Source organism: Danio aesculapii, chromosome 3 (assembly GCF_903798145.1).
Source record: "Danio aesculapii chromosome 3, fDanAes4.1, whole genome shotgun sequence".
Taxonomy (NCBI): Eukaryota; Metazoa; Chordata; class Actinopteri; order Cypriniformes; family Danionidae; genus Danio; species Danio aesculapii.
In genome coordinates this window covers 2249409-2274906 of record NC_079437.1, presented here as the reverse complement: position 1 = coordinate 2274906, position 25498 = coordinate 2249409, and the positions used below count along the sequence as shown (strand labels likewise).

Below are 25498 nucleotides of genomic sequence, written 5' to 3'. Positions count from 1 at the left end.
TGGGAACTTTTGCTGTGTTTAGTCATAACTTTAAGCCAGAGGTCTCCAGTCTTGCGCCCAGGAGGGCCAGTACCCCATATATTCAAGGTACAACCAGTTTGTCTAGAACAGGGGTGTCCAAACTCGGTCCTGGAGGGCCGGTGTCCTGGACGGTTTAGCTCCAACCCTAATCAAACACACCTGAACCAGCTAATCAAGCTCTTACTAGGTATACTAGGAACTTCCTGGCAGGTATGTTGAAGCAAGTTAGAGCTAAACTGTGCAGGACACCGGCCCTCCAGGACTGAGTTTGGACACCCCTGGTTTAGACGTTTCTACCGAGTTTGAACAAATATATAATGTAACGGCTAATGCTAAGACTCCAGCTTTGTTGGTACGCAGTTAAAAAGACAACATGTTACTTTTAAAATGTTGTTTATTAACTTCGATAAGAGAAAATGCTTCACTTTGCTGACTAAACTGAATCGATGTAAGAATTTCTTTGACATTTGCACCATAATCTAGTTATATTATTATTATATTTGTGTGGAAGTGAAACTGCTCTTACACAACATCTAGTTTTAAATAAAAGCGTTTGCTTCCCTTTTGACTGCCATCCATGCTTCATATATTAATGTTTTTTATATTCTGTATTTCAATACTTCTTGTATTCTGAGCTGAATAACAACTTTTAAATGTTGTTATTGCTTTTACTTCACTGTGTCTAAAGTCTTTACTGTTTGATGAATCTTTGTGCATCACTTTGTTTTCAATAATTCTCAGTTATGCAAGAAAGCAGAAGCTTCTCTTCTTGAACCCTGTCTGTTTTGTAACTTATGGCATGTAAAAGGGTCAAATGCCATGTGGTTTTTGCTGTTTTTTGTGTCATATGGGTTCTACAGATGGATATAAATGTACTGTATGTGCTTGTTGACTTAAAGCTCCACAGTGCATCCAAACAGGTCTAAATCTCAAATTCTACAAATTATATTTCTGTTTCTGTGGACTTCACTGTGGTGAAAAGTGGAACTTTAGCTTAAGCTGAACACAAATGGGTACAGTACTTCACACCAAGTACACATCAGTTACATCTACACAAATAATTCTGAACTTTCTCCCTTTCAGTCCATGAATGTGAATTCAAAGTTGCCACAAAATGCACTTATTGTAGTCCTATCAAGTGAAACTGCAAAAGCTTACTTTGTCCCTACTTTATACACTGTAAAAAATATCTGTAAATGAACAGATTTTTGTATTTTGTGATTCGCAAGTATTTTTTGTTTATTTACTGTTGTGAACCCTACAGTTCTAACAAAGTGACTTTTATTGACATTTTAGTAGTTTGAAATAATAATGATAATGATATTATATATATATATATATATATATATATATATATATATATATATACAACAGTTCTGGTTCTGATTGGCGGGTAGCTGTGTGATATTTCTGCAATAAAAGCACTGGACCTGCCTCCTCACCCTTCACCCTTGTGTATTACTCCGCCCACATACAGTGGCAAGCAGAGACACTCTACAGTTTGACAAATATTTCTGCTTTTGGACAAAATAATGTACTTTTGAGGCTTTTTTTGTTGAAAATGTAGTTGTTTATGCAAATATGCAGTTTGTTTATACAGATGGTGCCTATTTTGAAATGTTTAACATTTCTAAGCACGTTGGCAGATGTTAGCCAAAGACGGTTGGCTCTCTCTCTTTTGTATGTTGTAGTGCTGTATTTATTGAGTGTGAAATGGGACTCGCATATCAGGGATGTGTATTGTGTTGGCAGGAAGAAAGAAGTTATTGTGCTGCTTTATTCTGGATTAATTATTGTGATATCCCGATTGCAACAGAGAAAAACTTTACACTTTAATACTGCATGGAAATATCTCATTGCATATAACATGCCATTTTACGCCACATTCAGCCTTATAATCTTAAAATGTAAGCAAAATACCCGTATACAACCATATCGCACTGCTTTTCCTGTGGTATTGCTCGTGTATATATATATATATATATATATATATATATATATATATATATATATATATATATATATATATATATATATATATATATATTTGTATGTATATAAAAACACCAACTCAGACAATATAGCACTTTAAACTATTATAAACATCAATAAAACTTACTTTTAAAGGTTACAGGTAAAGGTGCCATAACAATTCAAAAGCATAAATAAACGGTAGAAAACAAACAAAAAACATGACTCACAAAATACAGAAAACTGCAAATTTACACATTTTCTTTAGCAATGTACTCTTGCAATATTCCAAAACAACTGATATGTCTTCAGAAACTGCATACTTACCATGCTGTAACTTATATGTCAGTCATGTGAGCCAAAATGATTATGTAGAAAGCTAATTCCTCAATAACTTTATTCATTCATTTATTTTCTTTCAGCTTAGTTCCTTATTTATCAAAGGTCACCATCATGGAATGAACCGCCAACTTATCTAGCATATGTTTTATGCAGCGGATGCCCTTCCAGCTGCAACCCAGTACTGGGAAACACCCATACACTCTCGCATTCACACACACACACATACACTACGGCCAATTTAGTCCATCTAGTTCACCTACAGCACATGTGTTTGGACTGTGGGGGAAACTGAAGCACCCGGAGGAAATGCACGTCAACATGGGGAGAACATGCAAACTCCACACAGAAACGCCAACTGACCCAGCCGAGACTTAAACCAGCGACCTTCTTGTTGTGAGGCAACAGTGCTAACTACTGAGCCACCCTGCCGCCCTCTATAACTTTATGTTCTATTTATTTGTTGGTGGGTGCAATCAAAGATGAATGCACACAATGTCAACAAAGAAATAATAAAGAGGATTGAAGACAGCAAATATATAATCAAGCATTGACTGATTTTATTGGAAAATCTTCATGTGATGTCAATCCGACATGCTATTATACTTTAGCAAAGCAAAAGAAGTGTAAATAAATGCTTTACAACATTGTTGTTCTGATGACAAAACACCACACAATGTTTATGACAGTTTCATAAAAAAAGAAAATGTAAAAAGTTATTCAATACAAATCCTTGATTTCAATTGTTGTCAAAGATGCAGAAATTATGTGAGGAATAATTGAAGATGTGAAGCAAAATGTCTGTTACAACTCTGCATTATTTTCTAATAATTCGATGGTCTGGAGTTAATTATTCCACTTATACTCTGGTTACCACATCTAAAGATGCTGTTTAGATGTTGTATTTCAGACATTTGTCAGGTTTTTGTTCTCAATCTGCTCCAATGTGTAGGACTAGTTTCTTACTCATCTCATCCGAAGCCTTCTGTTGTGTTTTTGATGTGATTTTTGACTGTTTTATGCTGTGAAATAACACCAATCAATTGACGGTTTGCACTCAGAATCTGCTGGAGCTACTTTAGCTTTGCATTTATCTGAAAATAGCTGCATGCTTAAGGGGGCCTTTCACACAGAATGCATTTTCCTCTCCACTGCGCTACTTTTCTACTGCTTTTCAATGAAAACAAGTGTTTGACGGACACCTTTCGCATCATCCTCGCATCTTTTGCTTTTTAGATGCCTTGTCAAGTTGAAAGATGGCTGCTCATCACTGTCAGTTCCATAGCAGTGGACCAATCAGAAGAGCTCAGAGGCAGGGCAACAGTCACAAGTTTCTGTTGATAGCAAATTAGTAATAGTAAATTTACTGTTAAATCATGGCATTTGTCCAGATATGATGATGATGATGATAAAAAGTCTTTATTTGTCACATTCACTTTTACAAGTAGTGAAATTGGACTCCTTCGACCATACACAAACATTTCAGGAGAAGACAGGCCAATGAGAGGTATCTTTAAAAAGAGGAAATAAGATACATTAGGGAAAGGGAAGGCGAAAAAGCCCTTCTCAGACTGTCCTTGAAGAAGGGCAGTGTGAAATCAGGAGGAAAAAAGCCTCAGCAACAAGCACATAAACACATAGACAAAACATCACAACAAGGTATGGGAACAGGGTATAGTCTGTTCTAGGCAGCAGCCATCTGCTCTTAGGGGCGGGGTTCTCCGGGTGAAGTTTGTCTCCAGCCAAGGCCATTTGGCAGGAGAGTCACATGGAAGCCGAAAGGGAAAAAAGAAAAAGGTTGCAAATTTAGGTCAATATCTGCCAATTTTGCAGATATCTAATGTCTGTCACGAGTCTCCAGGTCTGTCCAAATCTCGTTGCAAAGCATAGAGTATCTCTGCAATGTTTTTCAATTTGCAGTCCATAACCACAGTCACAGCAACCAGAGCACTAACTTCTTACAATCATTTTAATCCATCTGGCTAGCTTGGTGGGGTTTTAAGCCACACTGACTTTTTTTTTATCAATCGTTGATACCCCAGGGCACCGCCTAATCAACAGAAACCCTGTTGTCCAAGTTCTGAATAGATAGATATGTTCAATATCCTCCAGAGACAGAGCAGCCAGGCACACAATGCGCCACTTCTCCCACCCGTCCATCATGTATCCAGTAGCAAACGTCCTCGCAGGACAGTTGGGTTCCCCTGAACCCAGACTTCTTGTCAAGAAGATGGTGTCAATTCCGTTTAGAGATAATTCCTTATTGTTTGGAGAGCAGAGCAAGGAGAGCCTCAGAGATAGAATAAGATGAGACAAGAGGAGTCAGACAGGAGAGATTCGGGAGGGAGAGGAAAAAAATATGACTGTCTTCACCGAGAGCCAAAGAAGAAGATCCTAAGTTATATAATGTATCTTCAAGTGCCTATAATAACATATTGTGTTCCTCTTTCCAATAGACCTGTTATTGTTGTTATTACATCACGTTCATAACATCGCATCACATCAATGAGCCCTTAGAATGCTCATCAGCCAATCAGAATTGAGCATTCAACACACCCATAGAATAAATCTGAAAATAAATGATCCCTGGACAGATATGAATGAGTTCAAGATGTTCAAGAAACGCCTTGAAGAAGTATTTTAACTCAAGCAGTACAGCAGGGATTTAGTAACTCCAGGATTAGTGGGTCAAATCCCAAAGTGTTTAAAAAGCGACGGCAGTCCTGTTTCTGAGCAATCTGCTGCCAGATGTAAACTTCTCTATCAGAGGGGTTCATTTGGTTTTCAATGAGGAAGTGAAACACATTAATGCACTCTTGGTACATTTCTTCATCTCTACGATTGGGTTTGCTCAGTTGATCTTCCAGCATTTTATTTGGCTTTACGCTCAATTTCGGGCCAAACTGAACTCTCTTATAATGACCGCGGTTGACAGCTTGCGCAATAGCTTTTATCTTCCTATTAATGCATCTACAAAATCGAATGGTTTTAAGTGACATGGTCTTTTTGAATGCCAGCGTACAGTTCAGGTCGCTTCTTGTCCCGGCGCTTTTCAAAGCGTACACAGTTTCACACCACAGATTTTTGTCTACTTCTTTCGTCTTGATTGCAGTGACTTTAAACTTCTCATATGGAGGAATCAACACTTCTTTCTGGTCGGGATACTTTGAATATTTGACCACATTAGCACCGTTGCAAGTTTTGATTTTAAAGCAAGATTTATTTCCAAAACCTTGCGCTACTTTACGATCAAGAGACGATGACGTAAAAGAGCCGAAGCGAATCACTTTCCCTGTAACATTTCGATAAAACAACACGTTAGTACCACGGAAAGTAGTCTTGCATTTTCTTTGTGATTCGCTCAATATCTGTATCGCGTCTGTTAGCAAAAAGTGAAGCGAGTACCATGTGAACGTCTGGTCTGTGTAGTTTTGTTTACCATTGCGTGACGCCATATTGAAACTGCTATATACACTAGAATCGAGGTTAGTGTAGACGTAAATGGCAATCGAATGATTCCTTGTCAGGTTGTCTTGTGGTGCTGTCGAGTTCTCCTCACCTTCCTGCCAAGCCTTGTTAAATGCGTTTGAGTTCTTGAGTTCCTTCTCAAGATATTTGGTCTTCACCAGATTCGCCATTTTGATCATACATCCATCATACTGATCATCAACTGAATTCACTGCCATATCCAGGTGATATATGTTTTGTACAGCAGCTGCTGTGTGTTCCTGCAGAAACAGGAATCATAAATGATCAGATCATCACTGTTGATGTGTGTAATAATATTCACACTAGAACACAAGCTCACCTGTAGAGCAGCTACAACAAGAAGAAGAGCTTCAATCATCATCTTCATTCAATCCAATCCTTCACAAGACCTAGTGGAAATGATGAAATGATCAACCAGGTGTTGTAAATATAATACTTATCAACATGACATCATATAAATATACAATTATAAAACAGTTATTATAAATATAATAATTAACATTTACATCAACATTGGCATTGATATTAAAATTTAGATTTAATTTGGCATTAAAAACAAAGTGCACTTCTTTTTTTCTTGTCAACAATAAAAAGGCAGTGCACCTTGCGTTCTCAGAATGGAAAAGCACATTAGGTGTGATTGGGTTCTTAAAGTTGAGTTTGGGTTCCTGAGGTTGTGTGAATCGTATTGACAAACTGCATCCAAAATTTTTGTCCGTCATAAAAAAAAAAACTTTAAACCAGGTTTTATTTTTTCCATTTTTCGCATTCAAAAAAGCGCTTTGAGAGATGTTTTGACAGTTCAGAGCCTCCGTACAAGCGAAAAGCTATACAGAATGTCATCATTTGAGCTACAGATAACATTGTGACAAGTAAAGTTTCACAAACTAATTTCGAGAGGAGCATGTGATATGATTGACTGCAGCTGGCCACTCATCTACACTCACTAGTTAGCCAATCAGATTAACCCCAACTCACTATAAGTAGCCTAGCTAGAACTACTCTCTTATCTTCATTTTCCGAAGAAACCCCCATCCACCCCTTCTCCTCCTTTCTTCATTTACCACGGGGAGCTCTCGAGAATCACCGATCTCGTACTCACATGCTCTATGGACCAGGCGGGAGCCCTGGGCTCAACTATCTCCGAGCTCAAGGTTCTCTCCTGGGACAGCATGCCAAACATGCTAACAGTTGTCAAACAATATCTAAGTGTGAACTCTTGAAACACAGCGCATAAAATAAAGACAGCTGGCAGATAGTTGAGAACCCCATGCTGGATTATTTGACTGAGACAACTCTGCCCTGCAGCTGTTTGAGGTGTTTATGTGTGTGTGTTCATACATTTGACATACTGCCCATAGACATTATAATAGACAGCCTGGTCCACTTTCGGTCCATTGCTTCGATTCGTCAACACAACTGCCATCTATTATAATGTCTATAGGTGCTGCTAGTCTCCGTTCAGGATTTGTTTATGTACGTAATGTAAATGTGTGAAGTATCAAAAGCAATCTTTCAAAACTCCACTGATTTCCGGCAATAAACTTTGCATTTCGGGATAATCATAGTGCAGATCTTCCACTCTATGCAGTATTGGATGAACCTCTTTCCTTTTCTACTTTGGAGAAGAGAGGAGAACAAAGTTTCACTGCTTGAATTGACTCCGAAATGTTTCGCTTTTTTCGTGATGGATTAATTAATACGCATCGACTCAGTGCGCAAGGTTTTTGTCTATGAATTTTTGGCATATGAATATGAAAAAAGCACATATGAAAATTTCTGACTGCAAAGACCTATAAGTTACGCTAAGTTACCATCTGTAAAGATAAGCTAGTGAGAGTCTAGAAAGCTAAACCTTATAGTAAAACATAAAATTCTTGAGGAAGATTTTGTTATTAATTGATATTAGTTACAGGCAACTTATGCAAATTAGAACATCATATGTGACCCTGGAGCTCAAAACCAGTCCTAAACTGCACAGGTTTATTTTTGCCAATTGCCAAAAATACATAGCATGGCTCAAAATAATAGATTTCTCTTTTATGCCAAAAATTATTTGACTATTTTGTAAAGATCATGTTCCATGAAGACATTTAGTAAATTTTGTAGAGTAAATGCATTAAAACTTAATTTTTGATCAGTAATATGCACTGATAAGCTCTTTATTTAGACTTTAAATGCGTGTATTTGATTTTTTTTGAACCCCTAGATTACAGATTTCATACAGAGTTGTTGCCAAATATTGTCCTATCATTACAAACACACATCAATCATCTTTCAGGTGATGCATAAATCTCTGTTTCAAAGGAATTACACTTATGACTATAGTTTGGTTATGGAATACTGGACTTTGATTATGGTTTTGTGGTCCAGGATCACAAATATTGAATTACACAATGCCAAGGTCTCTGATTAGAGGTTTAAGGTGAGATATTTACGCTTTCAGTTGAATGATGCAGTGGAAGGAAAGAGATGGATCTTTCTGGAGAATGCAGAAATCCTTGATGTACTGAAGTCTTGTGAGACTCTTCTCTTCAACAGTCTTAAAAATCCAAACTTATTCATCAAAACAAAGGTCCTTTCTGAAACACAGAAATCTGGATCCTTTGAGGTGAGAGTTCTGAAGTCTTGAGCAATCCGGACAATCTGAAAAAAGACGAAGCAGTTAGCGAAAAAAGCTGAAGTTCTCTAGGGTAGTTGCTGTCCAAAACTTCCCCAATTCACTTTGCAGACATTCAGGAATCTAATGTTGTCTCTGTAACTTACGAAATGAGCCTTTTTACAGCAGCCAACCTTTTCTGTCTAAGCAAGAATGTTTTTATCCTTTGTCTGGGAGGTGGGATTTGCAAAGATGGTGCCCCTCAAATCCAGCATTGTGATTGGAGGACACTGTGAGGGGTGGAAATTGGATGATAACCTCAGGTGTGAATGACATTTGCATAGTCCCAGTCAGGGGCGCCGCTAGGGGAGGGAAAGTTAGGACGATTCTAAGGGCTCCCGCAATTTGGGGGCCCCCAGAGATATTATTAGGGGCCCACGCCCTATACCCCCCCCCCCACACCTTTCATCCGTGACCCCCCCCACCCTTACATTCATCCATGAAAGGTTTTCAGAGGGCCCGTGTCGGCTAGTGGCGCCCCTGGTACGAGTCCACGGTGAGAATTGTGTCTTAAATAAATTCCTACACTGTAAAAAACGTGTTTTTGTTTTTTCATGGTTTTCATGAAGGAATTAAGGTAACTTATTAGTTTTTACAAATTTAAATTGATTGAACATAAAACAATTAAGTTGTTCCAAAAAAAAGTCAAAAATTGTGTTGTTTCAGCTCATTTTAAATAAGTAGTTTGAACTTTTGAGTGTACGCTTTCAAATTCCAGACTAATTTCAGATCAACGTGGGCAAACATGAAGACCAAACCTCATTGTGTAATGTTGATCTTTACCAAAGCATTCATAAACAGAGTACATTAATAAGCAAGGGTATCTTGGACAATGTATATGTATGTATGGATGATGTTTTTGAGATGGAACAATAAGTAATGATGTTCGTTTGTGTCAGACACATGACAAAAAAACTGTTTAGTGAAACCGATGGTTCAGCTGATTGGGACAAATGGGTCTAAATCTGATTAAATTAGTCTTTTATGCTGATAGTGTTCTTTCTCTGTGTCCATTCAGTCATAAAAACCAGTTCCCCTTCGGATGGGGAACTCCAATGCTATGTGGAAACTTCCACTATGGGGATTTCGTCAGAATCCAATCATCTGAAAGAGTATAAAAACGGGCCAATGAAATGCCAATGAGTTGGCAGCGTCAGCGTGCACAGCTGGCGTCAATGACAATCAGTCATGCTATAAAGACGCAGCCAGTGCCATACTCGACATCCTTTCGCTTTCAGAGCCTTTCACGAAGCTTCTGAGAGAGTCTTTGAGGGTATCTCCAACCTGTGTCTACAGAGAGAGATCGAGAAGCAGCTTCTCCCGGTCCAGAGCGCGTATACGCAGTGGCAGTTGGTCGAGCTGGGTATTTCTCCCTTGCCTGGTGTCCTTTGGGTCCGGTCCTCCAAGAGCGGTTTGTATATAGGAAAAAAGCTTTCCTAAAAGAGCAACACGGTCGTGCAGCGCGTCTTTTTCAAGACGTCACTCCGACCGTGCGTTTCTGGATGCGGTGGTTTCCTATCCCCGGATGATGGGCACGAGCACAGCGTTTCATGTCTGGGGGTCCAGCATGTTAATGCGGTGCTCGCGGGCAGTGCATGCCATCACTGATGTCATGTCTGTTGCGCAGTTAAGATCGCGGCTCGCTCTTGCAAAAGAGCCACCCACCCCAGTTGTCCCCCGCACTGCGGTTGGCACTCGGGCAGATCTGAGGGTTTCAGTGAGAGTAAATCCGCCGCCCCCGGGCCGTGGACCTCTCGCTCCTCCACGCGCTCCATCCAAGCTTCAGGTGAAGAGAAGCGCTCCGTCCTGGGATGGTCGCTCTCTCACCTGATGACACCGGGGGTCAGATGTCCATCGCTGCATCGGAGGATGGGCTGTCATTGTCTGATGAGGATGCGAGCCCGCTCGCTCCCTCCCTCCGGGGTGGAGAGCGCGGCGTTAGCATCTAAAAAGCAGACGTGATGGCCGTGCTTTCTCGGGCTGCTTCGGCCGTGGGTCTGGTGATGGTTTATCCCCCAGCCCCGCGGCCGGACCGACTAGATGGGTGTGATGTGGAGGATATAAGGAGGCAAGACCTTCAAAGCCTCCCATCCCCTTCTTCCCGGAAGTGCACAGTGAACTCACGCAGTCCTGAGGGCACTTTTTTCTGCCCGATCTGCGTGCGCTTCCATCCTCACCATCCTTGGAGGTTGGGCTGTCAAGGTCTGACGAGGATTCGAACCCGCTCGCTCCCTCCGGGACTTTGAGCGCGGCGTCGAATCCAGAAGCAGACTTTGCGGCTGTGCTTCCCCAGGCTGCTTCGGCCGTGGCTCTGGAGATGGTTTATCCCCCAGCCCCGCGGCCGGACTGATTAGAGGGGTGGATGTGGAGGATGAAGGCGAGACCTTCTAAGCCTCCCCATCCCCTTCTTCCTGGATGGGCACAGTAGGCTCACGCAGTGTGCTGCGTGCGCCTTCCCCCTCACCGTGCACGCTATGGCCACCTACCAGCGCTACCAAGCGCAGGCGCTGGCCCGGCTGCGCGAGGATGGTTCTGACCCAGGACTGAGCATGCGCTCCGCACCGCAACCGACTATGCTCTTACAAAAAAAAAAAAAAAAAAAAAAGTCGGCTGTGTGTGCCCTGGGAAGGACGATGATCACATCCGTGATCCAGGAATGCCACCTCAGGCTAAACCTGGTGATGTGCGTGACGTTGACAAAGTTCGCTTTCTTAACTCACCCATATCCCAGGCTGGTCTGTTCGGCGACACTGGCGGTGAATTCGCCCAGGAATTCACGCCGGTGATAAAGCAGTCGGAGGCGATGGGCGAGGTCTCTATCGGCGGGATTGTATGACCGCTCCCCCCCGCCGAGCCATCCACATCCACTGCTTTTTCGCCGAGGACGCCCGCCCGCAGCTTTGCTTCGCCGCCCCCGCCTGCGCCTCCGGCCACGCGGCTGCGCCGAGCATCGCGCAGGCAACCAGCGTCCCCCGCCCAGGGCGCCGCTAAGTTCGGTAAAACGGACCGCGAAGCGTCCCTGAGGTGGGCCATCTGGGGAGGAGGGAATTTGCTCTTTCCCCGCTGGAGGGCGGGGCACGTTATTTAAAGGCGTAAAAAAAAAAAAAAAAAACGCCATCAAAATCCTCAGTGAAAGAGCACTTTTCCCCTCCTCCGGATGTGACAGCCCGAACACTGCCAGTCTGGGACGCTATGCCTTCCAGCTCGCAGGATCGGTGCATTTCGCCAATGGCTCATGGAGCGCGAGAGAACGGTCTCCTTTCTCTCCACTCCCAGCCCCTCTCCTGGAGTTTGAGTGCGAGATGAGAACATCTCCTCTCCTGCTCTCCTGTGGGACCCCAGCGCTCCCCGGATGAGCCCACTCACTCCACGCTGCCCCGCCGCTGGCACGTCAGCGTTCGTGCGGGTGGGACCATTTGCGGGGGCTCTGCCTGCCTGGTTAGCGCGGGCCAGCCCATCGCAATGGCTCATCCATACGACCAGACTCGGCTATGCGATTCAGTTTGCGAAACGGCGTCCCAGGTTCACGGGCGACCAGGGTCAGTCCTGCGTCCGCCCCTGTCTTGCGAGAGGAGATTGCTGTCCTCCTGGCGAAGGACGCAATCGAGCCGGCCCTCCAGCCGAGATGGAGCGCGGGTTTTACAGCCCGCACTTCATCGTGTCCAAAAAAGAGCGATGGGCTATGGCCAATCCTATATCTGCACATTTTGAACCGCTGCCTTCACTGGCTGCGCTCCGAAATGCTTACGCAGATGCGCATCACGCGATGCGTTCGTCCTCAGGATTGGTTTGCAGCAATAGATCTGAAGGACGCGTATTTTCATATCTCCACACTTCCACGCCACCGGCAGTTTCTGCGGTTTGCGTTTGAAGGTCGAGCGTGGCAATACAAGGTCCTCCCCTTCGGGCTCTCTCTGTCTCCGCGAGTTTTCACCAAGCTCGCAGAGGGTGCCCTCGCGTCCCTTCGGCTCGCCGGCATCCGCACGCTCAATTATTTCGATGACTGGCTGATTTTTAGCCCACTCTCGGGAGCAATTGATTATGCACAGAGATAAGGTGCTCCGGCACCTCCGCCTGTTGGGGTTTCAGGTCAACCGAGAAAAGAGCAAGCTCGCCCCCGTGCAGAGCATCTCCTTTCTCTGGTTGGAGCTGGACTCGATCACTATGGAGGCGCGCCTCTCACGAGAGCACGCCGAGGTAATGCTGAACTGTCTGAGAGAGTTTGACAAGAAAAAAAGTGGTCCCCCTGAAATTATTTCAGAGGCTCCTGGGGCATATGGCATCCGTAGCCGCGGCCACGCCGCTCGGATTGCTCCATATGAGACCACTACAGCATTGGCTTCACGATCGGGTCCCCAGACGCGCATGGCACGCGGGCACACACCGAGTGACTGTCACTGCGCTGTGTCACCGCACCCGCACCCCCTGGAAAGGACCCCTTCTTCCTACGGGCCAGTGTGCCCCTAGGTCAGGCGTCCAGGCAGGCTGTCGTTTCGGCAGATGCCTCCAGTATGGGGTGGGGGGCCGTGTGTAGCGGGCATGCTGCTGCGGACCTGTGGAGGGGAACCCAGCTGCATTGGCATATCAACTGCCTAGAGCTGTTGGCAGTGTTTCTCGCTCTGCGCCGCTTTTTACCGGTGCTGAGGGAGCAACACGTGCTGGTCAGGACGGACAGCACGGCCGCGGTAGCGTGTTCCATCCGGATGGGGGTATACGCTCCCGCTGCATGTCTCAGCTCGCTCGCCGTCTGCTCCTCTGGAGTCATACGCGGCTGAAGTCGCTGCTTGCTATTCACACCCCGGATGGGCTCAACCGTGCGGCCAACAGGCTCTCACGGCAGCTCCTTCCCCGGGAGAATGGCGACTCCACCCTGAGTCATGCGTAAGTATGCACTCCCCCCAGTGAGCCTACTCGCGCAGTTTCTGTGCAAGGTCAGGGAGGACGAGGGGCAGGTCTTGCTAGTTGCGCCCCTGGCCCAACCGGACCTGGATATCAGAACTCTCCCTCCTCGCGACGCCCCCCCTGGCGAGTCCCTTTGAGAGAGGACCTACTCTCTCAGGGACAGGGCACCATCTGGCACCCTCGCTTAGTTCTGTGGAACCTCCACGTGGGGTCCATAAGACGCGACGAGGAAGACTTAGGTAACCTACCGGTGGCGGTGGTTAATACCATCACTCAGGCTAGTGCACCCTCTACGAGGCATGCCTACGCCCTGGAGTGGAGTCTATTCACTGAGTGGTGCGCTTCTCGCCGAGAAGACCCCCGATCTTGCCAGATCAGTGTTGTGCTTTCTTTCCTTCAGAACAGGTGGAGCGAAGGCTGTCGCGCTCCACACTGAGGGTTTACGTGGCCACCATCTCCGCTCATCATGATGCGTGGATGGCGGCACCGTGGGGAGGCATAACCTCATCATCCAGTTCCTCAGAGGTGCGAGGCGGATGTTTTCCCCCGCCCCCCTCTCATACCCTCTTGAGATCTCGCGGTAGTGCTACGAGCCTACGTGGAGATCCCTTCGAACCACTCGACTCAGTATCCTTGAGATTTCTGTCCTTGAAGACAGCTCTGCTGGCCGTGTTGGCATCGGTTAAGAGGGTTAGGTACCTGGAGGCATTTTCGGTCAGTGACTCGTGCCTAGAATTCGGGCCGGCCTACTCTCACGTTGTCCTGAGACCCCGGCCCGGCTATATGCCCAAGGTTCCTACCACATCGTTTTAACAATCAGGTAGTGAGCCTGCAAGCGCTGCCCACGGAGGAGGCAGACCCAGCCCTTTCATTGTTGTGTCCTGTTCGCGCTTTGCGAATATATGGGGACCACACTCAGAGCCTTAGATCCTCTGACCAGCTCTTTGTCCATTACAGTGGTCGGCAGATGGGAAGTGCCGTATCTAAACAGAGGTTGGCCCACTGGATAGTGGATGCCATCTCCCTCGCCTTTGGGCCAGGGTGAGCCGTGTCCCCCGGGGGTGAGAGCGCACTCCACTATGGAGCATCGCATCCTCCTGGGCGTTAGCACGCGGCGCCTCTCTGACAGACATTTGTAGAGCTACGGGTTGGGTGACACCCAATACATTTGCAAGGTTACAATCTGCGAGTGGAGCCGGTTTCCTCAAGGGTATTAGGCAACCCTTGGTGATTGAGGAAACGATTCGGTTGAGGTGTCGAAACACGCTTGCTGCGCCACTCTCCCTAACCCGGAGATACGTGCGCTTTTTCAGCTTTGTCAGTTTAGTTCCCCATTTCTTTGGCGAACCCTGCAGAGTTCCTCCGAGGCCCCCAGCACCTGACTCAGCGGAGGAGTCAGGTGTTGGCCCGTTACGTTGTCGGCATGCCCGCTGGTCAGCCCGCGTTCTGGGTATAGGTGCCTGCTATGTGTGATCCCCGCTGGCGATCCCATACGTTCACTCAGCCACGGTATAGTCCCCCCTTCTAGGGCAGGCTCGTGTCTTCCCTCCCCGCTAACCATCCTTATGCTAGGACCCCCCCATCTCTGGGCTGGTCCATAGATTGTCACCAGGTCTCCCCTCTGGGTAACAGGTGAGCTCCGCAGCGTCCTCCCTATCGGGACTGAACGCTTTCCCAACGTACTGTCGTATCAAAACCTTTTTACTGGGTTATTGCGACTCCTCGAAAAATATAACCGTTTCTGAACAGGTAAGTGAGGGCCAGGGGACACGTTGGAAGACTCGGGGCGTTGTAGGTGCGCTTGCTCTACTGCGTGGCACACCCTTCGCCAGGGGCGCAGTAAGGTTCTTTCGTTGTGGCGTTTTCCATAGATTTCCCCATAGTGGAAGTTTCCACATAGCATTGGAGTTCCCCATCCGAAGGGGAACGCTACGGTTACTAAAGTAACCCTTCGTTCCCGAGGGGGGGAACGGAAATGCTATGTTCCTTCGCCACAACGATTGTCCCTTAGCTGTTGAGCGTGAAAGTCTCTTCAGCTAGAAAAGGATGTCGAGCATGGCACTGGCTGCGTCTTTATAGCATGACTGATTGTCATTGACGCCAGCTGTGCACGCTGACGCTGCCAACTCATTGGCATTTCATTGGCCCTTTTTTATACTCTTTCAGATGATTGGATTCTGACGAAATCCCCATAGTGGAAGTTTCCACATAGCATTTCCGTTCCCCCCCTCGGGGAACGAAGGGTTACTTTAGTAACCGTAGCGTTCTGCAAGTTGTGGTCAGTGAAGTTTCTCACTTTGGTTCTCAGAGGCCCTGTTTGTATTAAGATTCATTTTTGATCACAAGTGGACGGATTACCAGTCACACCTGGCATTTAAAAGTTTCTCTACACTCTCAGAAATAAATAGGTATACTTTTGTGTCTTACAGGGCCACATATGTACCTTAAAGGTATATATTAATATCTAAAAAGTACAAATGTGTAACTCGTAGTATCATAAAGATACTAAAATTCACCCGAAAGGTACAAAATTGCACAGTACTTGACAAAAGTCTTGTTGCCTATCTAAGTTTTAGGGACAACAAATAATATCTTGATTTCTAGTTGATCAATTGGTATCAGAAGTGGCTTATATGAAAGGCAAAGGCCTCTAGTCATCTGGAATGTCAAAGAAAGCGTTCTTGCAGGACTTCTAGAGGTCATCAAGATTCTTTGGATTCATCTTCAATGCCTCCTCCTTCATCTTACCCCAGACATGCTCAATAATGTTTAAATCTATTGACTGGGCTGACCAATTCTGGAGCACCTTGACCTTCTTTGCTTTCAGGAACTTTGATGTGGAGGCTGAAGTATAAAAAGGAGCGCTATCCTGCTGGAGAATTTGCCCTCTCCTGTGGTTTGTAATGTAATGGGCAGCACAAATGTCTTGATACCTCAGGCTGCTGATGTTGCCATCCACTCTGCAGATCTCTCGCACACCCCCATACTGAATGTAACCGCAAACCATGATTTTTCCCTCACCATCTTGACTGATTTCTGTAAGAATCTTGAGTCCATGTGGGTTCCGATTGGTCTTCTGCAGTATTTGTGATGATTGGTATGCAGTTCAACAGATGATTCATCAGAAAAATCGACCTTCTGCAACTTTTTCAAATGATCAACTAGAAGTCAAGTTATTACTTGTTGCTTTTACAACTGGGATCAATTACAAGACCTTTGTCAGGTAGTGTACTTTTGTGGTACCAATGTGCAAATTTAAGGTACAAAAGAATACCTTTTGAAAAGGTACCACTCCAGTGACACCTGTATTTCTAAGAGAGACACTGTATAAAGCGATAAGTAGGTTTACCTAAAATAGTGAGTAAACCTGTTGCCTTAAAAGCAACAGGTTAACTTTACTTAAAAAAACGTGAGTTAACACATTGTTACTTAGAGCTGTAACGTTGGCTTATTTTTTGTATAATTATGCACATAGTTAATTCACTGCATTTTAAGGCAACAAGTTCACTCACTATTTTACTCAACTCAAGTAAAGTCAACTAATGTTTTTACAGTGTACTTTCAGCTACTTTTCTGATGGTTATCTGATGTTAAAACGTAATATTGCAAAAAAAAAAAAAAAAGAAAAAAATATGCCCTTTACATAATTAAAAAATAATTCAAATAGGTTTATATATAAAAAATCATATTAAAATATACCAGATCAGTTAAATGTGTTCAAATACCTCTGGAAGTGGTAGAAAGTGAAAAAGCTGAAAATGCTTCACCCCATTCACATCTGTACTTAGCACTGTCGACTTGTGATCGGATCTACGAAAACGCATCTCAAATTCAGGTGTGAACAGGCCTGAGAACAAAGGACAGATGGTTCACACCGTGATCATAGGGACTGAGGTCTTAATTCCTGTTCCCACACTGAAAAATTGATTCATTGGATTTACTACATTTTAGTTAGTAAGTGTCTGCAAACAATTGATAAGGGCTGAATTTAAACAAACACATGAATTTGAACATTGCTACATTTACATTTAGTCATTTAGCAGACGCTTTTATCCAAAGCGACTTACAAATGAGGACAAGGAAGCAGTTTACACAACTATAAGAGCAGCAGTGATCAAGTGCTATAGACAAGTTTCAGGTGTGTAAAGTCTAAGAAGCTGAGCATTAGTAATTTTTTGTTTTTTTTTGTTTTTTTGAGTGAGAGAGAGAGTACAGTTAGTGGTATAGCCAGAGAGGCAGTTAAGATTAGGAAGGAAAGTGGAGACTAAATAGTTGAGTTTTTAGTCGTTTCTTGAAGACAGCAAGTGACTCTGCTGTTCTGATGTAGTTAGGGAGTTCATTCCACCAACTGGGCAGATTGAATGCGAGAGTTCGGGAAAGTGATTTCTTCCCTCTTAGGGATGGAACAACGAGGCGACGTTCATTCACAGAACGCAAGTTTCTGGAGGGCACATAAATCTGCAGAAGTGAGAGCAGATAAGAAGGAGCAAAGCCAGAGGTCGCTTTGTAAGCAAACATCAGAGCTTTGAATTTGATGCGAGCAGCAACTGGCAGCCAGTGCAAACGGGTGAGTAGCGGAGAGACACGTGCTCTTTTGGGTTCATCAAAGACCACTCGTGCTGCTGCGTTCTGAAGCAGCTGAAGAGGTTTGATAGAATTAGCTGGAAGCCCGGCTAGTAGAGAGTTGCAATAATCCAGTTTGGAGAGAACAAGAGCTTGAACAATGAGTTGAACTGCATGTTCAGATAAGAAGGGTCAGACCTTTCTGATGTTATAGAGTGCAAATCTGCAAGATCGAGCAGTTCTAGAAATGTGGTCAGAGAAGTTCAGTTGGTCATCAATCGTTACTCCAAGGCTTTTTATCATTTTGGATGCAGTAATGGTTGCCCCATCCATCTGGATTGAAAAGTTATGGTGAAGAGTCGGGTTGGCAGAAACTTCAAGCATTTCCGTTTCGCGAGGTTAAGCTGAAGATGATGATCTTTCATCCAGTGTGAAAATTTTGTTTGTTTAAATTCAACCCATATCAATTGTTTGCAATCACTTACCCTAAAAATGTAGTAAATCCAATGAGTGATTTTTCCAGTGCAACGAATGATGCAATATTGCTGTATCCAACAGCTGTTGCTCTTCAGTGTTTTCCAGCAGTGACGTTTAGGCCCAATCCCAATTCTACCCCTTAGCCCTTCCCCTTACCCCTACCCCTCATTATGCGCATTGCCATGAAAGTGTAGGAGTGTCCCAATTCTCTTTAGCTTGAAGGCGTAGGGCTAAAGAGAAGGGGTAGATAGCCCTCGAAAGAGAGATTTTACAGGACCACACTCGAAACCAAGGGGTAAGAAAATTTCCCAAAATACACCAGCCACAACGGCAGGATAGCTGCTCCCACAACAATCTGACTCTCGATGACACTGGAATACCCTGTCAGAAAAGTCTGATAGCTGGGAATGAGCTTTTTACAGCGTCTGCTATCATGTTAGTGTTGTTTTTGTGTGTTTACACAGATGAATATGGTCACAGTGTAAATGTACGGTACAGTTATGATCTTATTGTCACATTAGATCATTATGATAACATAATAAATGCCTTCAGTGATTTCCTGAAGATAAATACCAAAAAATAACACAACTGGAATAACTACAGCAGTCACGATCGTCTGATCTCAAATGAAGCAAGAGATTGGGATGACATATGATGACGCGTGCAGGTGCTGTAGTGCTGTCCCATTTCTTAGGGGTAAAATTTGAAGGCCTTCCCCTTTACACTCTGTTTTAGGGGGCAAGGGGTACAAAAACAGAACTGGGATTAGGCCTATGTTAACTAGTTTTCATCAAACTGTCGTTTTTCTTTTCTTCTTCTCACTCTCAGGTCCTCATTCACTATTTTGTTGCCTCATAATCCAGATATATTTAGCTTTTGAGAAGCTTTGCATCTGGATGTGAAACTGCACTTCACTGCACAATAAATTATATATATATATAAAAGATTGTATTACTGGGGGGTAACGTGGTGATGCAGTGGGTAACATGTTCGCCTCACAGCAAGAAGGTCGCTGGTTCGAGCCTCGGCTGAGTTAGTTGGCATTTCTGTGTGGAGTTTGCATGTTCTCCCCCTGTTCGCGTGGGTTTCCTCCGGGTGCTCTGGTTTCTCCCACAAGTCCAAAGACATGCTGGTACAGGTGAATTGGGTAAGCTAAATTGACCGTAGTTTATGTGTGTGAATGAGAGTGTACGGGTGTTTCCCAGTGATGGGTTACAGCTGAAAGGGCATCCGCTGCTTAAAAACGTATGCTGGATAAGTTGTCGGTTCATTCCGCTGTGGTGACCCCAGATTAATAAAGGGACTAAGCCGAAAAGAAAAGGAATAAATGAATGATCTGCACACTCTGCATAAACAAGGAAAAACCCCGAATCAGGAAGAATTGAGTCAGGAATGTACAAAATGAGTAAAGCATTTTAATAAACACAATAACACAGCTTGTTTCAATCTCCAAAGTTTATTGAATAAAAGTTTTCTGACAAACAAGTGTTAAGATGAACAAAATCATGTGTAGTTCAGTAAATACATGCAACTAATTGTTATTGACAATAACCAAATATTAATGAAAATTAAAATGATTCATCTTACAGTATTTTCATTTTTACTTCTGCCACCAAATGTAATTTAAGCAACAAATCAATGTATTTTTGTCTACATATTGTATGATCATATATCTGACTTTAGTATGAGATTATATGTTATTGTAAATGCTTTTATCATTTGTTTACAACAGTATAGCATAGTATAGTATTCACCTTATTCTTCAGGTTCGAGAGGACGCAGCCATTTGAATCTTTTTGGCTCGAGACTTACGGTCTCATTCACTTCAATTCATTTTTAGACGATAGAAACAGCTTGTTATGCTGCTTGACATTGCAAACGGATATTTTCTTATTATATTTGTCTACTTTGTCTGTGTAGTCATGCAAACACTTGTTTGTCGAGCAAGTAGTTTGACCGTTTTCTGTCGTTTATCATTCCTAGTCATTTCTCCCATAGGCGACTGAATCCGAAATTCTGAAACAATTGAAGAATAAGGTAAATAGTATACTATAGTATAGTATAGTATAGTATAGTATAGTATAGTATAGTATAGAGAGAATCAAGTCTGGAAGATTCTCAATAATACTAGTAAAAGAAAGTAAATATATGTGTTGTTTATCACCTTCATGTGAGTTTTTTTTTAATTCTTTTTCTAATACTTCTCAAATTAACAGACCAAAGAAATGTTCACAGTATTTCTGATAATACATTTTTCTTCTATGGAAAGTTTTATTTTTTTTAAATTTGGCTGCAATAAAAGCAGTTTAAAAACAATTTAATAACAATTTTAGGGTTAATATTATTAGCGTCTGATTGTCTAGAATAAACCGCTGTTTTCCATATAAATTGCCTGGTAAACACAATAATAACCCAGTTAAGCCTTTAAATTGAACTTTAATACTAGTATCTTGCAAAATGAGTAGCAAAATACTATGCAAAAGACTAAATAAATCAGTTATTAAAGATTAGTTATTAAAACTGTTATGTTTAAAAATCCTCTCTCCATTACGCAACAATTAAGCACACAGGAGGGCTAATAATTTTGACATCAACTGTATTTCAATTCAGGATAAATAGAAAGGCAAGACTGACCAAGGCAAGCAAATCTAATAATTAAAACTTGTATGGGATAGAGAAATATGGCATGTCTCTCTTTACCAAAAACAAAAGAAATGTTAAGTAGGTTAATGCAAATTTTGACTAAATATTTTTTTATTTCTTCGGCGGGAGTTATGTCTTTTTTGGGGAAATGCACCCCTTGATGGAGTCTTGAATAGAGTACAGTTCAGGTCACTTTTTTTCTCATAGCTTTCCAAAGTGAACACGGTTTCACACCACCAAAGATTTTTGTTTTCTGTTTTTCTCTGGACTTTAGTGACTTTAAATGTCTCGTATGGAGGAATCAGCACCTCTTTCTCATGAGGAAGCTTGGAATATTTAGAAATATCAGCACCTTTACAAGTGCGGATCTCAAAACAAGACTTTTTTCCAAAAGGCTTTATTTTGTTAGGATCTAGAGAGGACGAAACAAAAGTGCCCAAGCGGACCTCTGTGTTCAGAACATTTGCATCATTTATCTTCACGTTTGTGCCACGGTAAGTATTGTAGCAGTCATCTTGGCTTTTTTTCAGAATCTGCACCGCATCTGTTAACAGAAAGTGAAGCGAATACCATTTGTAGTTGCTGTTTTCATATGTAGGTTTACCGTTTCGAACAGCTTTATTGAAATCTTCATATACAATTCTGTCAGTGTACACGTAAATGGCGATTAAATGATTACGGCTTAGTGGATTTTCTGGGGATGGTTTTACAGCATTCTTTTCACCGATTTCCCAAGCTGTTTTGAAGTTAGGATTGCCATTTTTTTCATTGTTTAGATAGTAATTGTCCACTTTGATTGCCATTTTATCGCTGCATCCGTCAAACTGATCATCAGCTGAATTCAGTGCCATATCCAGTGGAAATATCGGTTCTTCAACAGCAGTGACTCTGTGATCCTGCAGTGACAGGAATCCAAATGATCAGATCATCAGTATTGATGTGTGAAATAATATTCATACTAGAACAGATTCAAGACCTGTGAACAGATGATGTCAATCCAACGAGGACTTTGAAGAACTGCTGCCAACTCTAGGAGGACTTGAAGAGATGCTGTCATCCCTACAAAGACTCTGAGGACTGCACAAAGTCTTAAGCAATACACAATACACACTTTGTTCTTAGTTATTTTGTTAATCTGGGGTGCGTTTCCCAAACAACGACGTAACTCGCGGCTGAACTAACATAATACAATGCATCGATGGGAAAAAGAACGATGTAGTGACGAGTGTTTCCCAAAACCGGTAGTTTCTCTGATGCAGATTCATCGTTTGAATCACGTTAGTTATAACATAAAACGCCCATAATGATGCTCTAAAAAGGGTGGAGTAACTGCTTCTTTAGAAAAAAAAAACATCATTTCTTTGTGCAGATTATATTGTTTTACACGCACTTAAAACAAATACAATACTAGTTTTGATAAATACATGCACTCATTTTCCCTATTAATTGAAATATATGTAAATGGCAGATATAACGCCTGTGTTTCCTTTACAAATATTATTGAGAACATAACGTATTCTATTCTAAAACATAACATCACTTACAAAAGCTAACACCTATACTAATAGCATATATAAATCATATAAATAAATAAATAATGTGGCTGTTTATTTAGAAATAAATGTATTATTTATTAGGAAATGAAAAATCCTACTTTAATAATAATATTAATAATATGAATGATGATGATGATGATTAAGTAGGATATTGTTTATTTATATTTTATTTTGTGAAAAGTCTACTTTTACAATTTGACACATGTAAACCACTGCAGAGATGTTCTAATCAACAGGCCCATGTCAGTACAGATACTTAGTAAATAACCTCCAATAATTAAAAGCATTAACGTATGCTGTTTTTTGTTTGCACAAGCTTTGGAGACGTAACTTAAATTCCGCTTTTAAATAAAAGGTCACCTATAGCTTTCACCATGAGCCATGGCTATGTTCAAAATGACACCAATGTTTTCAAAGTGCACTGCGAAGGGAGCGCAACTGAAAACATGAAGATGGCTAAAACTGAACTGTGAAAATACTTTGAAAGCAAATTACACCTAAGAGTGATGACTTTAATGCTTTTTATCATTCAAAGTTAATGTCAATTCAATTCAATTCAATTCACCTTTATTTGTATAGCGCTTATACAATGTAGATTGTGTCAAAGCAGCTTCACATAAAAGGTCACAGTAAATAGTAACAGTGTAGTTCAGTTTGTAGTGTTTAAGTTCAGTTCAGTTTAGCTCAGTTCAGTGTGGATTAAAAATCACTACTGAGAGTCCAAACACTAAAGAGCAAATCCAACGATGCGCAGCTCTACAGATCCCGAACCATGCATGCCAGTGGCGACAGCGGAGAGGGAAAAAAAACTTCACTAAAGGCGGAAGTGAAGAAAAAGAATGTTTTAAATGAATAGGGCATAGGGGGATAACTGGGAACAGAACACAGCCAGGAACTATGTTTCTAACTACAGCTCCAGAGGTGTAGTTGCAAGCGTACAATTTTGCGACGCAGTTTGCGAATGTTAGTTGGACCAAAGGATTTGGGAAATGCCAAATCAATGAACTATGCTTGTAATGACACAACTTGCAACCTTAGTTGGATAACGATGGTTTTCGGAAACACACCACAGATCACTTCATTGAAAACATATTATATCACTTTTTGAAAGTACACCATATATTGTATAACAGCAGCTCAACTATATGTACATGTTTGACCGCTGTACTGTCCTCCATATACTCAACACTTCAACTCTTTCTAACTTTGATTGTAGTGTAATAATGAATGTATTATGTAAAGCTGCTTTGGAATGATAGTTAACGTAAAAAAAGGACCATACAAATGAACTTGAATTGAACAACTAGAACACAAGCTCACCTGTAGAGCAGCTAAAATGAGGAGAAGAGCTTCAATCTTCATCTTCATTCAGTCCAGTGATCTAGAGGATACAGAGAAGAGCAGATGATGAAAGAATAGATGACAGTTTCACAAATACCAAAATGAATAGCATAGAGTATGTACACAGACTGGCACAATAAAAGGCACATTTTACAATTGTTTAATAGTAAAAATAAAAATAAAAAACATAATTAAAACATTACATGCATCATGGTAATATTTTACCTTACCCTTAAAATAATCAAGATTCTTCAGGTGCTCAAGATCCAGAACGATGTTGATCAGACAAGAGGTGCAGTATGAGGACAACAGCAGTATTTAAACCAAAATATGAGGAAGTTAGCTTTTTTAACTCACCAAAACATTATGGATAATGATTTTATTTGTTTATTTTTTTAATCTAAATGTAATTGCATATGTTTCGCAACATAAATGCTGGGACAAACCCCAAACCAAACCTTTCATTTTCGCAATTAATACTTTTAAAATGATTAAATTCATTTATTGCACTGTCTAGTTGTCTGTAAGCATTTATGATGTCATAATTATGGATATCTTTAGGTTTTCTAAGAATCTTTGTATCAGGATGTGAAACTGCACTTGCGCTGTTTTTTAAATAAACAAAGGTTCAGTTCCCTTTAGGCTCTTTTACTCCTGATGTTTTATATCTTAATCATATACTTTTCTCTCTCTCATTCCCTTCTCTTATTTTCAAAACCTTCGTCCAATATTTCTTCAAACTGTACTCTCGAGTACTCTGATTAGCTATGTTTCCATCCAAAAATGTGAATTACTTTTATGCACAAACCTGGATTATCGCATATAAGACGGAGCACAGACGCTCTTGATTATACTGAAAGGGTTAAGGCATTTTAGAATGACTAAAACAACAGTTCAGATGTTTTACAGTGTGCTCAGCCTGCTGGTTTATTCATTCACACATATTTTTATCATCACATGATCTCTTAGAACAAAATCACATGACCTTTTTTAATGCGCATACTGGAATGTGTTCGATAAAAGTGTTTCCATCGTAGTTTATGCGCATCTTTTCTTATCGAAGAAAAAAGTTGATCCTATTCAGTTATGCGCATCTTGGTGTTTCCATCAACCGTTTTTTTTATTATTACAGTTTTTCTCAGTGGCTTTGGTGCATTTCTCACAACACTATTTACATTTGCACAACAGTTAATGCATTGCAAACCCTAGTTGATAACTTGCAAAAGCGTGTCACTTCCTCAAAATGGATAGTTCTGGAAGTCCTGACACCGTTGTTTATGAACAAGATCCTCAAATGGCTTTGTTTTCATTATGACAGTTTACTCTGTAAATGTTTTCCAACGCAAAAAAGTCAGATTTTGGTGACACTTCCTGAAAATGCTCAAGTCACCACTATATACTATTTACACAGCCATTTGAAAACTACAGTAAAGTTAGACATCACTGCATTTACTGAGGTATCTGAGTACAACACACTGAATATGTATATTTCACGCTTTTACTGCATTTGCTCTTAGCAATTCTTATTCACAGCATT

General features: G+C 42.0%; 2 protein-coding genes across 2 annotated transcripts in view; both read right to left on the bottom strand.

Moving 5' to 3' along the window:
• Window positions 1-2871: 2871 nt before the first annotated feature.
• The window catches only part of LOC130220643 (ecto-ADP-ribosyltransferase 5-like), a 37596-nt gene continuing 14969 nt past the window's right edge, over window positions 2872-25498 (bottom strand). The window contains exon 3 of the mRNA XM_056452863.1: window positions 2872-6059. Within this exon, the coding sequence (XP_056308838.1) occupies window positions 4977-6059 (1083 nt within the window). The 3' untranslated portion in view covers window positions 2872-4976. The remainder of the gene's footprint in view (window positions 6060-25498) is intronic.
• LOC130220644 (T-cell ecto-ADP-ribosyltransferase 2-like) lies at window positions 19903-24244 on the bottom strand. The gene is given in 5 exon segments (XM_056452864.1): window positions 19903-21960; window positions 22041-22070; window positions 22072-22152; window positions 23941-24001; window positions 24192-24244. Coding segments are annotated over 4 exon segments (972 nt in total). The 5' UTR covers window positions 23989-24001; window positions 24192-24244; the 3' UTR covers window positions 19903-21147.